Source organism: Sinocyclocheilus anshuiensis, unplaced genomic scaffold, assembly GCF_001515605.1.
Source record: "Sinocyclocheilus anshuiensis isolate Anshui unplaced genomic scaffold, SAMN03320099.WGS_v1.1 scaffold617, whole genome shotgun sequence".
Lineage (NCBI taxonomy): Eukaryota > Metazoa > Chordata > Actinopteri > Cypriniformes > Cyprinidae > Sinocyclocheilus > Sinocyclocheilus anshuiensis.
The window spans coordinates 971,543-985,983 of record NW_015539890.1 but is presented as its reverse complement, the minus strand read 5'-3'; the positions used below and the strand labels follow the sequence as shown (position 1 = coordinate 985,983).

The window sequence follows — 14,441 nt, the reverse complement described above, 5'->3', positions numbered from 1 at the left end:
CTGGAATTGAAATCCGCTGATATAGAATAGTAGCCTACTACTTGTACTACAGCATATGTACTGTGCACAGTATGCAGAATTTAGGGGGAATTTTGGGAAGTTTGTCAATCATCGTGTGACTCATTACTTGATTGGACTAACTAAAAATATCTGTGCACGAAATCGGATTCTAAATATAAAATAACAATATTTATATCTTGGTCATGTGATACTCCAGCAAATACATTTTTGGAATGTTTATAATTGCATTTTGCATACTGTTGGATAAGTTTAACTTAGTAGGGGATGAAGCAAGTGCACTTTAAACCTGTGACAAGGAAAATGTAATGACATTTCATGAAGTATTTGTCAACCAGGCCGTTAGGTAATATTCTGGTGCAAATGTCTTGATGTAGGCCTACTTTTGTTCCTGTGTCTCATATCATCCTTCATCCATGTCATCACAGTTATTAAGCATATCACCTTCCACACTGTCAGAGTCCATGCACACATGATAAGGACAACCCAGACGAAACGCTCAGGATCAAGCAACGCTCTTACTGGAATCTTCAGTCAATGACCTGGCACAATGGTGAATTTTAACCCCTTTTCCAGTTATGGAAGCACTGGAACTGAAATCTGACACTGATCCAATACCTTTGAATGATTGTGTAATTCATTTATACTGTTGTTTTTGTGTAAATGTAGTCATATATAAATTATATACTTATAACTTTTTTTTGATTGCTACATTTTAATTTATAGACTTTAGACAAAAATCATACCGAAATTCATATTGTAAGAATGTAATTTAGTTTGTTAGTGATTCACATTTTTTTTCATAAAAAAAGTATTTTGAATTTAACTTATTTAGTGCTTTGCAAATTCATTCATAAATGCATGCATTTATTTATTTAGCTTTTTTTTGCCTTCATTGCCTTCATTGTTCATTTTACTTACTTTCTGAACTTGCGTTAGTTTTAAAATATCATTTAAAATCTAAAATGTGTAATAAAATTAAATTGTGTATAAAAGTGTATATTATAATGGTTTGGTTTTCAATGGTTTTTATACCAAGGTGGCAAATGACCAAGTGCCATACACTGCAGCTTTTTCCTTTTAGACACAACTACAATTTGGTGGATTAAATATGATGATGTTTATATGAACTGATTTTGAGCATCATTTTAATTGGCATACTGAAGGAGACAATACCCTTGTGAAAAAGAAGCGTGCTTAATTGTACCAGTAGTGTACTTCCGATCTTAACAATGTATATTAAAAAAAAGTAAAAAAAAAAACTGTAAGTACAGATAATGTAATATCAAAGAAATATAATGCCATTTAAGTATACTTTCAGAGTTCATTTTCATGACTGTTTTGCATTTAAAAAGTGGGTTTCACTTTATTTTGATGGCCCCCTTAACACATTCTTTTGACTATAAGTAACGTTGCACCTACATATCTACTAAGTGTCACTAGAGTTTTAGTAGAGTATTAGTAGACTGGTAGGTTTAGGGTTAGATTAAGCTGACACTAGCAAAGTTACTTTTACTTATAGTCAGTAGAATATCTATTGGGGAGCATCGCAATAAAGAGTTATTAAAGGGATAGTAAAGCAGAAAGCAGATATTAAAGGGATAGTTCACCCAAAAATCAAAATTCTGTCGTTAATTACTCACCCTCACTAGTGCCATTTTAGAGAGTATCACGATGTATGCACGTGCTTTCCTCTGAACGTAAACAAGGCGCAGTGCATGTGTGTACAACGTCAGCAGCACCATGCGCATGGGTTATTTACGTGCAGATCAAAGCGCGTGCATGCACTGTCATACTCTCCAAAACGGCGGTTGAACGTTTGAACCACTGATGTCACATGGACTTTTTAAATGTATGTATCTTTGTTCATTTTTAACAATCTGACACCACTGATTATAACTTAATTGGCTTTTGTAAACATTTGCTTTAAAATTAATTACTTAATAAGACAATGCACAAGTGAAGATATCTGGAGACCCAAACAGCTGGTGTCAGATTGAATAATTTTGTTGAAGGTCTTGCGGGTTTGGAACAACATGAGGGTGTGTAATTAATGACAGAATTTTCATTTTTGGGTGAACTATCCCTTTAAGCAGACAGGCTAAAAATACTCTTTTATAAGAGTTACTTGACATGTAGGTGCATTGTTACTTATTGTAAAAGGAATGTTCAAAAGGGACCATCAAAATAATGTGTTACCAAAAAGCGCACTTTGTAATGCTTCAAAGTACATTTTACATATTGTTTTAAATCTTTTGTCATGCGTTAAATAAGTACATATATTTTGATGTGTTGACTAACATTCTGAAGCACATGTAAAATACTTGATTATAATTTTAGCTACATTTAAGAAAATGTTGGTTTAACAATAAATGCTTGTCAGTACATTTGGCAAAACATATTAACTATAGTTAATTATAGTTTCAGAGACAATAGTAATGAGTAATAATAAAATTATGTAAGTCCTACTTAAGCGAGTCAAAAACACTCTAAAGTTCAGCTAATTGCATTTAATATAAATTTAAACTATACTACAATTTCATTTAATTGCAATTACCCTGTAAGTAAGTGTCTGAAAAAATACAGTATGTTTAGTTCACAATTAATTGTATTTTTTCAAATATATTATTTCCATAAAGTACACATCATTTTCACAAGGGTAGGATTAAACTAATACTTGCATCATGAGAAGATTATGGTGAGAAAATCATAAAGAATAAGTGCTTAGTTACATGCCAGATCCTCTTTTGGCCAAACATTCTATCAACCACCAATTCTTTATTCAGAACTAAATGTTCTGGCCTGTTTGTGGTTTTAAATATATGTGACTTTTTAAATGTATGTATCTTTGTTCATTTTTAACAATCTGACACCACTGATTATAACTTAATTGGCTTTTGTAAACATTTGCTTTAAAATTAATTACTTAATAAGACAAGCACAAGTGAAGATATCTGGAGACCCAAACAGCTGGTGTCAGATTGAATAATTTTGTTCACTGTTTAAAATGTCTTATTGATTTTAATGAATATGACATGTTGGGAGATATGACTGGGTGCAGTGACTGTGTCTAAACACAATTTGATTTTTTTCAAGCTCTACTAATGACTTTTGTTCTTTTCAGGGATCCAGTTTCGTCTCCCTACTGCCTGTAGTGTGGATCGAACAGAAACCCCCACGCCAGGTAAAGCCACACATCCCAGTGAAGCCATACCACATGGTGCGTTCATGTTCAGAATCGTCACGCTCATTCAGACCCTCTCAGATTTTCATGTCAGTCCAAACTCATATGACCTTTTCTCGTGAAATACAAAACAAAATGCCAAAGATAGTCTTTTCCACACAGTGAAGATGCATGGTGATCTGAAGTCTGGACTGACAAAACAAACCAAAGCCGAACAAAAACAAAACAAATCAAAATAAAGCAAAGCATAGCAAAACAATGAAATAACAGCAAAACAAACAAAGGCCAGGCAAAACAATGAAACAAAACAAAGCAAGGAAAGGCAAGGTAAACAATGAAACAAAATAGAGCACAGTAAGGCAAAACAAGAAAACAAAGCAACAAAACAGTAAAATAAAGTAAGCCAAGGCAAAACAAATAAAACAAAAGCAAGACAAAACAAGGCAAAACAAAACAATGAAAGGCAAAACAATGAAACAAAGTAAATCAAGGCACGGCAAAAAAAAAATGCAACAAAAAAGCAAAGCAAGGCAAGACAAAACGACGAAACAAAAAAAAAAAAAGCAAAGCAACAAAACAAGCAAAGCAACTAAACAAGACAAGACAACAAATCAAAACAATGCAAGGCAATTAGAAACGACGAAAGAAAACAAAGCAAAGAAAGGCAAGGCAAGGCAAAACAATCAAAGCAACAAAGCTAAACACAGTAAAGCAAAGCAAGACAAGGCAAAAAAAAACAAAGCAAGACAATACAAAACAACTAACAAAACAAAGCAAGGTGAAACAACAAAACAGTAAAGATAAGGCAAAACAGCAAAAAAAGCAACAAAACAGTAAAGCAAAGCAAGCCAAGGCAAAACATCAAAACAAACAAAGCAAAACAAAGCAAACAACAACACGTGATATTCAGCTTGTTTTCTAGGGAAATGTTGTCACTAATGCTGATAAGGCTCTGTACACACATTATTAGAATATCTACTCTTATATCGCTGGGCTGCTGTTTTACTGTCTATTATCAGGCACCACATGCACTGAATAGCTGATTTTAGTGGAGACTGAACATCTGTTGTTGATTAAACAGTCACACTGAAAGTTTTATAACTCATTCAAGTTGGCATTAAAATTCAGAACATGCAGCTTAACACATGCACTGATAAACAGTTCAAGATTCAGTTCACAACCTTATGTGCTATGCACAAGTTTAGGTAATACACCTAACAAATTAACACTGCTATAGCATCAAATATGTTAATTAGTGTGTAATTAGTTAAGTAATGTCATAGTAGGCTGAAATCTCAGGATACAGCCTTAGGCTTTCAGCAACAGAAGTGTTTCTTCCCAGTGTGCAGGTTTGTAATGAAGAATACACATGCACCTGAGCTAATGTAAATGAATGATTATTTTACAAGACTTCACTCATGTTTCTTCAGATCATGTATGATAAATAGGTGAAAATCAATGAATAAATAGAAGGAATACTGTATATTGTACACATACTGTATGTATTAAATGTATTAAGATGTATCTGTGTTCTTTGGAAATAACAAATTCTAATCTTCACTAGTGATTCATGGTTTTGATCATGCCTGCTATCATTGTTTCTGTATTTAGCACATGTGTGGCATTTGATAGCCCCCTGATAACTGTTGCCAAAACACCAAATCATTCAGCAGCCCTTCATTGGCACACTGGGCTTTCGGAGAAAAAACTGGGCCATTCAAGATGTGTTTTTACAAGCTAACAAGACACTGCTTTCTCAGAGATATGAGAAAAATAAACCTAAAACACATACACATACAGATTTTCAAGATTTTGTAGAAATGCATATGTGTAGGCTATACATGCAAATCCATATTTTCACAGCCATTTATTGAGGTGAGGACTGAAGATGTGGTCACAATAACCATTGTTTGTCAAATTTTCACAGGCGAAATCCACATTTCAGCAGGAATCCACATGACTGGGAATTTTGCACAAGGGCAAAATATTTCCCCATGCAGATTTCACAAAAGATTGAAATCCGCCACGTTGACCAACAAAAATCTGTTTGTTTGTTTTTCCGCTATATGGGAACCTCACCTTAGTAGATGTAAAATATCTACAAGAAAATGTTAGTTAAAATAATTTTGTGTTTAAAAAAATGTGAAGTGTTCAGGGTGTTGTTTCATTTTTCATAAAACTTTTCTTTTCTTAAAGTGAATCAAATTATCAGATTTACTCACACTCCTTTATTTGTGTAACGGGGCTGACGAGACGTGAGACGTGTGGATCCATCTGCAGGCTTTATTAAAGAGAAGTGGTAAACAGGCAGGGTCAAACAATGGCAAACAGGTATATGGCGGGCAAAACACAAGAATAGTCCCAGGGCTAGCGTAGGTCACCGATCGGCAGACAGAATCACAGGGGCGAGACGAGAGGGAAAAATCCAGGAATACAGGCAAAGATCAGAAACCGCGGAAACAGGCAAGGCAAGGCAAAACAAGGAAAACACAGAGACTCGGAATGGGACTCGGAAAGGGGTACGGGCTAAACAATACTCAGCAGAGAAAGGTGGTTAGAGTGGGTGTTATATAGTGAGTGAGGTGATTAGAAACAGCTGTGTGCAATGAGTGCAATCAGTGCAGTGTGCAAATCGTGCAAAGAATGATGGGATATGTAGTCCGGGGTGCTATGCAACAGTTTGTGTTGTGCGAGAGTCAATGTAATGGAAAGGGTGACCTCTGGTGGTGAATAAACGGAAGTCCATGGACCGAATTCGTGACAATTTGAAATACAATCTAAATAGAACAGATGTAATTTTTTAAAGTTAATAAATACATATGGCATGATTTATGCTGATAATGTGTTAATTAAATGGCAACATTTATCATATATTATTATTTCAGTATTATTCAGGATCATTTTGTTAAACTGAAGTGTTGTACTTTCCAAACGGAATTGGGAAAAAATGTTTTGAATTATTTTCCGAACATTCCTCAACCATCTGCCATTGAAGAATAGATCAGACATACAGTATGAGTCCTGCAACAGATGTTTTATTCAGATTCGAAAGAATACAGGATGAAACTATATAAAAGATATCAAGATATCAAATCAATCAGCTTCAGTGTTGCTTTGTGTGTCAGTATGGTTGTCTCTGCATATAGCCGCGATAGGAGAAAATTACATGTTAAAATACATCCGAATTCAGTTTTAAATCTTCCACACTTCCAGAGAGTGGTTGCAGAGATGAGTCATATTCTGTTGCTCTTGGAGTTTTTATATTTAATCACAGCTGATGAAGTGTTTGACATGCTGATGACAGAATTAATTATGACACCGAGCATCAACACAACAGGTCATGAATGGATTATTGTTTTCCTCTCTTATACAACCCTACATTCTATTTTTGGAAGTGTTTTACTCCTCTGTATGAATCACACGTCTCTCTCACCCACATTTTTCCCTTCAGTCTGTGACTCATTCAGCAGTTTTATAATAGTGTGCTATTTGCAGCCCGTGGTTTTGATTGGCACATCATATGTAGACTGTTACATTTAACCACACTGAGGTATTTTGTCATGTTGGCAAATACACGCACCCTGCAGGTGCTGCAAAGTAGGTCTGTATTTCCTTCTTTTTTAAATTTTTTATCCTGTTTGAGGTCAGGGGCAGCTTGATTTTTCCAAGGCTTCATTGCTTTCAAAGAATCAAGCTGGATTAGCACCAGGTTTGGGTTGCACAAGCCAGAACTGACCGGAGCAGGAGCGGAGCAGTAGCAAAATAGACAAACTGACAACTGTTATCAAATTGTATATGGCATTAAACTTGAATGATTCACACTCTCTGCTTCCTGCTTTCCATATATGGGCTGCTCAGTGAATGTGTAAAATGATTGGCAGGTAAAAAGCACCTCAAAATCTTCTGATTGGCTAAGGGATGTCAGTCTCAGAGAAATGTGATTATGTTTCTTAGAGATTATGCAGTGAGATCAAAGTAAATTCTAAATATTTAGGAAAATATTCAGGATCTAAAATGAAGAGGTAAATATATAAAAAAGTAAATACTGTAATTGCAAAATATTTCCTTTTAATATACCTGTTTTTTATTTGTTTTAATACATAATAGATTGTATGTATTTACTTTAAATAGATTTTTAATAATGTAATTTATTACTGATTTATTTAAAAATATTTGGTAACATTATAATTATCTTTACTGTCACATTTGATCAACTGCATCCTTGCATGATTAAAAAGTATAAATTTCTTAAAAAAAAACCTGGTAATACAATTTTAATCCACTTTAGACATTCTACTAACTATAAGTAACTTATTAAACTAACCATAGCCTTACAGTTTACTAATATTCTAATGAGAGTTAGTTGACAAATAGTTGCAAAGTTACTTACAGTTAGTACAATGCCTAAAGTGGCCTATCAAAATAAAGTGCAAACAATTTGCTTGCTGAGGGGAAACAGTTGTCTTTTTATGACACTGAATATTTTAAACATATTCAGGAATTTCATTCATGGAAGATACGGTAGTTGCAAGTAAATGAGAAACATTTGACAAACTAATACCTTTAATGCACAGTGTTTTGCCCCACTCTAAACATCCCTTAAAATTAAATCAGAATGAACTACTCTTTGCCATATTAAGATACAGTATGCATCAGATTTAATGTGGATAGTCAAAACATTGGCTTGCAAGACAAACAGTCTTTGTCTAGTGAGACTGCATTGTCAAGCAGGAACAAAAGAGAATATCTGCAGTTTATAAGAGCTGCTGGGACACACGAATAATACAGATACTGTGAACAAAAGAGCACAGAATTGCAGAGTACCAGCTCACTTCAAGCACTGGAGTGTCCAATTTGCTCACTATACACATTATTCCATTTTTTAAAAAGACGTATTCTTGTAGGTTATGGTGTTCTCTTGTTATTAAAGATACACTGTGTACACTAACTTTTTTTGTTGGAAATTAACTAAATTGAAATAATAAGTTAAGGTAAGCCTATAGAATATTTTAGAGTTGTCAAGATGGATTTAATTGGAAACTGCACAATTTTCTGATTTATGTTTACATTATATCCATAAATAAAGGAAAGAAGGTCAGGCTACTACTATATATAAAGTGGAAGAAGCTTGAAGCCACAAAAATTGAAAAGCATTTTCAAGCAAAAAGGAAAAGTGCAGAGTTAAACATGGATCAACATAGTTTGCAATGCATTTGCTGTGCGTTGACTAGGTTCACAAAACAATCTTTATGTTGGTGACAATGCCAGAACAGTTACTACTTTGCTCTGTTTGTCTATAAATAGCCTTCCCAAGTTAATGTTTATGCCATTATCTGATGTGAATAACCATTGTTATGTTTAATGTCAGGACTGACAAACTTTTGTAAAGGTAATCGGTCAAAACAACAGCACCATATAAGCTACTCACCTACTTATGAGAAAGTTTTTTTTTTTTTTCAGATATCCGTCTTTTGATGTTGGGAGAGTTCTGATGTTGTTAGTGAGATTCCCATTTTCTGTAACCATGAGCAAAGCAGTGCTCCTCTGGAAGCTAATGCACAACTCAGTACAGTAATTACCTAAACAATGTCCCTCCGTGAATAACTTACAGTTTTATGCTTCAACCGATAGAGGGCCAAAGGTTGCATAGTGTAGCTTTAAAATGGTTCCTAGAAGAGACAATGATCAGACATCTGCTAAACAACTGTGATAAAGGTTGAGTTTCTCTCGGATCCATTGCTCTGTTGTGATCAAACCATCTACATCCATTGTTTTGAAGCTTAAAAATAAATATCTAGCACACCGACTCCTGAAAATGCTTTTTTTCCCCTCTTTAATCTAACATATCGTTCATCTGTTTCGTTATAGCGGTAGTGACATATACACCTGACTACAAGAAGATTCCTCCACCTGTTCCTCCTCGTTCCACCACTAAGCCGCTGATTTCTGTAACAGCCCAGAGCAGCACAGAGTCGACGCAGGATGCGTACCACGAGGGTCGGCCATCACGGGGAGGGCTTTGGGCACCAGATAGCCTCAGTCGGGTTATCTACAACTCCACCGACAGCCTGGATAGCGCAAAGGCGGTGACCCTAGCAATGGAAACCGCATCCAAGCGCCTCACTTCTGCGGGGAGCTACAGCTCCGTTCAGACCTGCGATAAGGCCATCCTGGTGTCCAAAGCAGAGGAATACCTCAAGACTCCACGCTCTTCCATCGGGATACAGGTAAACCTCCCTCAAGGTTTTAGGTTTGTGTCTCAGTTGGTCATTGCCTCTTTGTAAACCCAATGGCTTTGTGTCTCACCTCAAATCCAAAAATAGCTGGCAGCATTCAGACAGTGACTCACCCACCCAGAAAGTGCACACAAAGACTCCTCATATAGCTAGATTCTGTGGCGGAGAAGATGAGATTGCAGATTGACTCTGAACAACAAAGATTAATGATGCTGCTTCTCTCTGTGGGCTTGTTCCTACACAGGACCAACAGTCAACCGCAGCACGCAGGAACTCAAACCACCCGACCTTTAAACCTGCCACTGTGGCAAACAATACTGTTCAAAAGCACCCTACACATTTAGACACTTTTATCCAAAGCAACTTGCATTGCAATCAAATTTTACATATATTTCTATCAGTTCTTATATTCCCTGTTAATCAAATCCAAGACCTTGATGTTGCCAGCGTCATGTTCTACTGTGTGAGCAACACTTTATTGCAACGTGGCTCGTAAGGGTACAGTATTGCTTTCAGTGAAAAACATTTGGTGTCAATAACCTGATACAAAGTTTCTAGGAATTTTATCATCATAAATCTATTAATGGTATTGTTGGGAATACTTTGGTCATCATGATATGTTGGGTTATTAATTTGAACAGCTAGAGTAATCACTTTATGAAATTGAAAGTGAAAGTGAAAGTGACGTGACATGTGGCCAAGTATGGTTGTTATCTGAGGTGTTATATATACACATATATCTGAATGTATTATTTATATACACCTAAAAGGGATAGTTCACTCAAAGATGTAAATTCTGTCATCATTTACTCACCCTCATGTCGTTCCAAACGTATAAGACTTCAATTCAGCTTCAAAAACACAAATGAAGATATTTTCCTGAGAGATTTCTGACCATCCATTGGTCCATTCGTCCATTCCACCAAAACTTTGACAACTGAAAATATTGTAAAAGTAAAAATCGAGCAGTTTAATCCAAGACCTCTAAAAATCGCTTTAGATGAACAACATTTAGCCTTTTATTCACATAAAAAAAATAATAAAAAAATTAACACACATGTATAGAGAACATCAAACTATAGTAGTCAACATTTGAAGTGGATCAAAAAAGTTCATCAAAGTTGTCCTAAGACAAGAGCGCATTTTGGTTTTAGGTTTTAGGACAACTTTGATGAATAGTTTTGATCCACTTCAAATGTTGACTAGTGTAGAAGCTCAAAGATGCAAGAACCAGTAAGGCTTGTTTGTATGTGTTTAGAATGACATCAGGGTAAATTTTCAATTTTGGGAAGACTCTCCTTTATATTTTAATATTTTAGAGCATCTAACACAACCCCCTACCACTAAATCTAAATCAGTATTGGGCCCCATGGGAGTGAGAATGAGTTGAAAAATTATAGATGCATTTTAGTGAGTTTAGATGATTTTAGCCACGATACTAAAGACATGTTTACAGCACTAGCTGAGAGAGATGTGGAATATGGAAAATACATCAATAAGTCATAAACTTCCAGAAGACTTTGAACTTGTTTAAAATGCATTACTGTATATTCATGATGCAATTTACAGGGATTCATTACTCTGGATGTTGAAAAAACTAGCTGTCGCCACCAGAACTAATAATATGAAACGAAATCAGGAATGAGAGGAAGGTCAATTTACTGTATGAAAGGCTTATACTAAGCAATAAACCATGTCTCCAATGTTTGGTTACAGTTTACAGTAGGTTAGTATTGTGAACATTAATAACTGGTTACTAGCAGCGTTGGAGAAAGTTACTTTTAAAAGTAATGCATTTAGGGTTGGGACGATAGACGATGCCATCGTCCATCGCCGATGGCTGATAGACATCACGATGTTGAGCTGACATTGTGATTCCACCCCATACCCCCGGCAATCCGCCGCATCCCAATACCGTGTTCGGAAAGAAAATGACGTGTATATGGAACCCCTAAAGGAAATAAATACGAGATGGGAGGAAAATACATATTTTCATAATTTCTCTCGCAGTTATATCATTGGGTAATTATACTGTATATAAATTGCGGATTGCTGGCATCAGAGAGCCGCTATAATGCCTGGCATTTAAAATGCTTTTGAATGCACGATCTCTTTTTAGTTTCACTTTCGCTTTCGAGATTCGCTATCGCATGCACTGTATTTATACTATGGAGTGGCAGTACTTGCCACACATTTTACAAGATTAGATGTTTGTCAGTGGGGCTGAGGATCTGCAAATCATTCGCCATCGTCCTATCAGTCATCTCTCCTTACTCTGTTTATGTGGTAAGTTAAATTTTATGTAGGCTACTGTAATGTAACAGGCAACTGTTAGCAATTGTTTTCTGAATACGAATTCACGCTTCAGGCACACCCACCCCAACCCCCCGATGTCATCGTCCATCGTGATGTTTTACTGTAGACATCGTCCGATGCCAATTTTGTAGACATCGCCCAACCCTAAATGCATTACAATATTGCGTTTCTCCCTAAAAAAGTAACTATAGACACTGGTTAATAAAATGGGATTAAATACATAAAGGATATTTGTGTTATTTAACATATTTTATTATTGCAGGCTTGAGTTGGGAAAACAAAGTAACTGGTGTTACTTTATTGAAAAATTAACTCTTGCAAATTAAAAAGGAATATGTTACTTTACTAGTTACTTGAAAAAGTAATCTGATTGCATAACTTGCGTTACTTGTAATCCGTTACCCCCAACACTGGTTACTAGGATCCTGTGTCTCAACTGGGCTCTTGAGCAGGCTGCTTTAGGGGGCTGTCCTTATATCAAGTGTGCTATAAATTGCCTCAGATAACAAAGTGTCTGTGAAATGACAGCTCTTTAAGGGGAGTCTCATATGTGTGCCTCTAAGCTGTTGTTTTCTCTTCTGGGTCTGTGCTAATGTGTTCATGCCACCCACAGGACATTGTATTATATTTACATTTACATTTAGTCATTTAGCAGACGCTTTTATCCAAAGCGACTTACAAATGAGGACAATAGAAGCAATCAAAACTAACAAAGAGCAACAATATGTAAGTGCAAATGACGAGTCTCGGTTAGCCTAACGCTGTCAAGGAAACGAGGCTGGATTCAGGTGCGGGTTCAACAGAGGCTTTATTGTACCGAGAAATCACCGCGGGCAATGAGCGCCTTCGCGGACAGTCAGTGTGGACGCGGAATCCCCAACCACACAGATGGGGAGATAGCAGCGGCTGGAACAAGCCGCAACCGTGGCAGTGGAGATGAAGCCGGGGGGGCAGCTCGCTAATCCGAGCGAGAGGCTGAGCAGCCCAACAACGAGCCCGCAGAGTCCCAGGGTAGGCGAATGCCGGAGGAAGCCCATGGGTTCCTGAACGCACAGAGAGGTGCGGGAAAATATACAGGCAGCTACGAGCACTGGAGCCTGGACGAGACAAGACAGGACTGGTAAGCGATACTAACACTGACAGTCAGAGCAAGGGAATAATCACAACAATCTGACAAAAGACAGAGAAACACGAGGAGCTATAAGGGGAAGCTAATGAGATGACCAGAACCAGGTGTGAAACAAGAGGCGAGCAGATAACAAGGAGGGCGGGGAAACAATCATGCTGACATAAGTGCACGTGGCGAGCTGTCAAAACAACCACGCACAACAACACACAAACACAGAGACAAGAAACAGGTGATCAGACCCGAGACCCGACAGTACCCCCCCTCCCAGGAGCGCCACGAGGCGCCCCGGGAGGAGGCCCACCATGTCGCCGACGGAATGCCCGCTCGCATTGCCCATTGATCTGTGGATGGAAACCGGAAGACAAGCTCCCTCCCAGTCCACGAGATACTGAAACCCTCTGCCACGGCGCCGCTCGTCGAGTAATCTCCTAACCGTATAGGTAGGGGAGCCATCCACAAGACGAGGGGGTAGGGGGGCGGGAAGATCGCCGGCAGGGTTAAGGGGAGAAGAAAACACAGGTTTAACCCTAGAGATATGAAACACAGGGTGAACCCGACCAAGAGCAGGAGGGAGCTTGAGCCTGACCGCCACTGGATTAACCACCTTGGTGACGCGGTACGGCCCAATGAATCTGGGCGCCAGTTTACGAGAGGGCACCCGGAGAGACAGATCCCTGGTAGAAAGCCATACCCGTTGACCGCACACATAGGTTCCACGATCAGTTGCGCGGTCTCCCGGGCGGAGGGCAATTTGGGCAGGGGAATGAAATGAACCGCCTTGGAAAAGCGATCCACCACAGTGAGAACCACCGTGTTACCCTACGATGGGGGAATCCCAGAGACAAAATCAGGGCAATATGTGACCATGGACGGGAAGGGACAGGAAGAGGATGAATCAGACCATCGGGCACTTGCCCCCCTCGACCGGCCTCCTCTACTCGCCGCTCGATACCCCAAGAAAGAGCCCCGACCACCACCCCCTCAGGAAGGATGGCTTCGGCTGTAAGCTCCCCCTCCGGAGCCCCGAACAGGCGCGAGAGAGCGTCCGGCTTGATGTTCTTGGACCCTGGCCGGTACGAGAGGGTGAAGTTGAACCGGCCAAAGAACAGTGCCCAGCGGGCCTGACGCGAGCTCAGCCTCTTGGCCGAACGGATGTATTCGAGATTCTTGTGATCCGTCCAGACCAATAAGGGAGAGACAAAACGGGACTTTAATGTGTCAAAGGCTACCTGAGCATCCTGGTTCCACCTGAAGGACACCTTGGTGGAGGTTAATGCCGTGAGCGGAGCAGCGATCTGACCAAAATTCCTGATGTATCGCCGATAGAAGTTGGCAAAACCCAGGAAACGCTGCAGGGCCTTACGGGAGTCGGGGACTGGCCACTTGGCGACAGCTTCTATCTTAGCTGGGTCTGGTTTAATCCCCCTGGTGGAGATGATATGGCCAAGGAACTTAACAGACTTGGCGTGGAATTCGCACTTCTCCGCCTTGACGAACAACTTCTAATAGGTTCTCTAATAGGCGCTGGAGGACGCGTCTAACGTGCTGAGTGTGTGAG

The 14,441-nt window shown here is 38.5% G+C and overlaps 1 protein-coding gene across 1 annotated transcript in view; it reads left to right on the top strand.

Moving 5' to 3' along the window:
* The window catches only part of LOC107685784 (disks large-associated protein 2-like), a 129,061-nt gene that overhangs the window by 101,655 nt on the left and 12,965 nt on the right, over nt 1–14,441 (top strand). The window contains exons 6-7 of the mRNA XM_016482502.1: nt 3,143–3,202; nt 9,071–9,429. Coding sequence (XP_016337988.1) covers nt 3,143–3,202; nt 9,071–9,429 — 419 coding nt within the window. The remainder of the gene's footprint in view (nt 1–3,142; nt 3,203–9,070; nt 9,430–14,441) is intronic.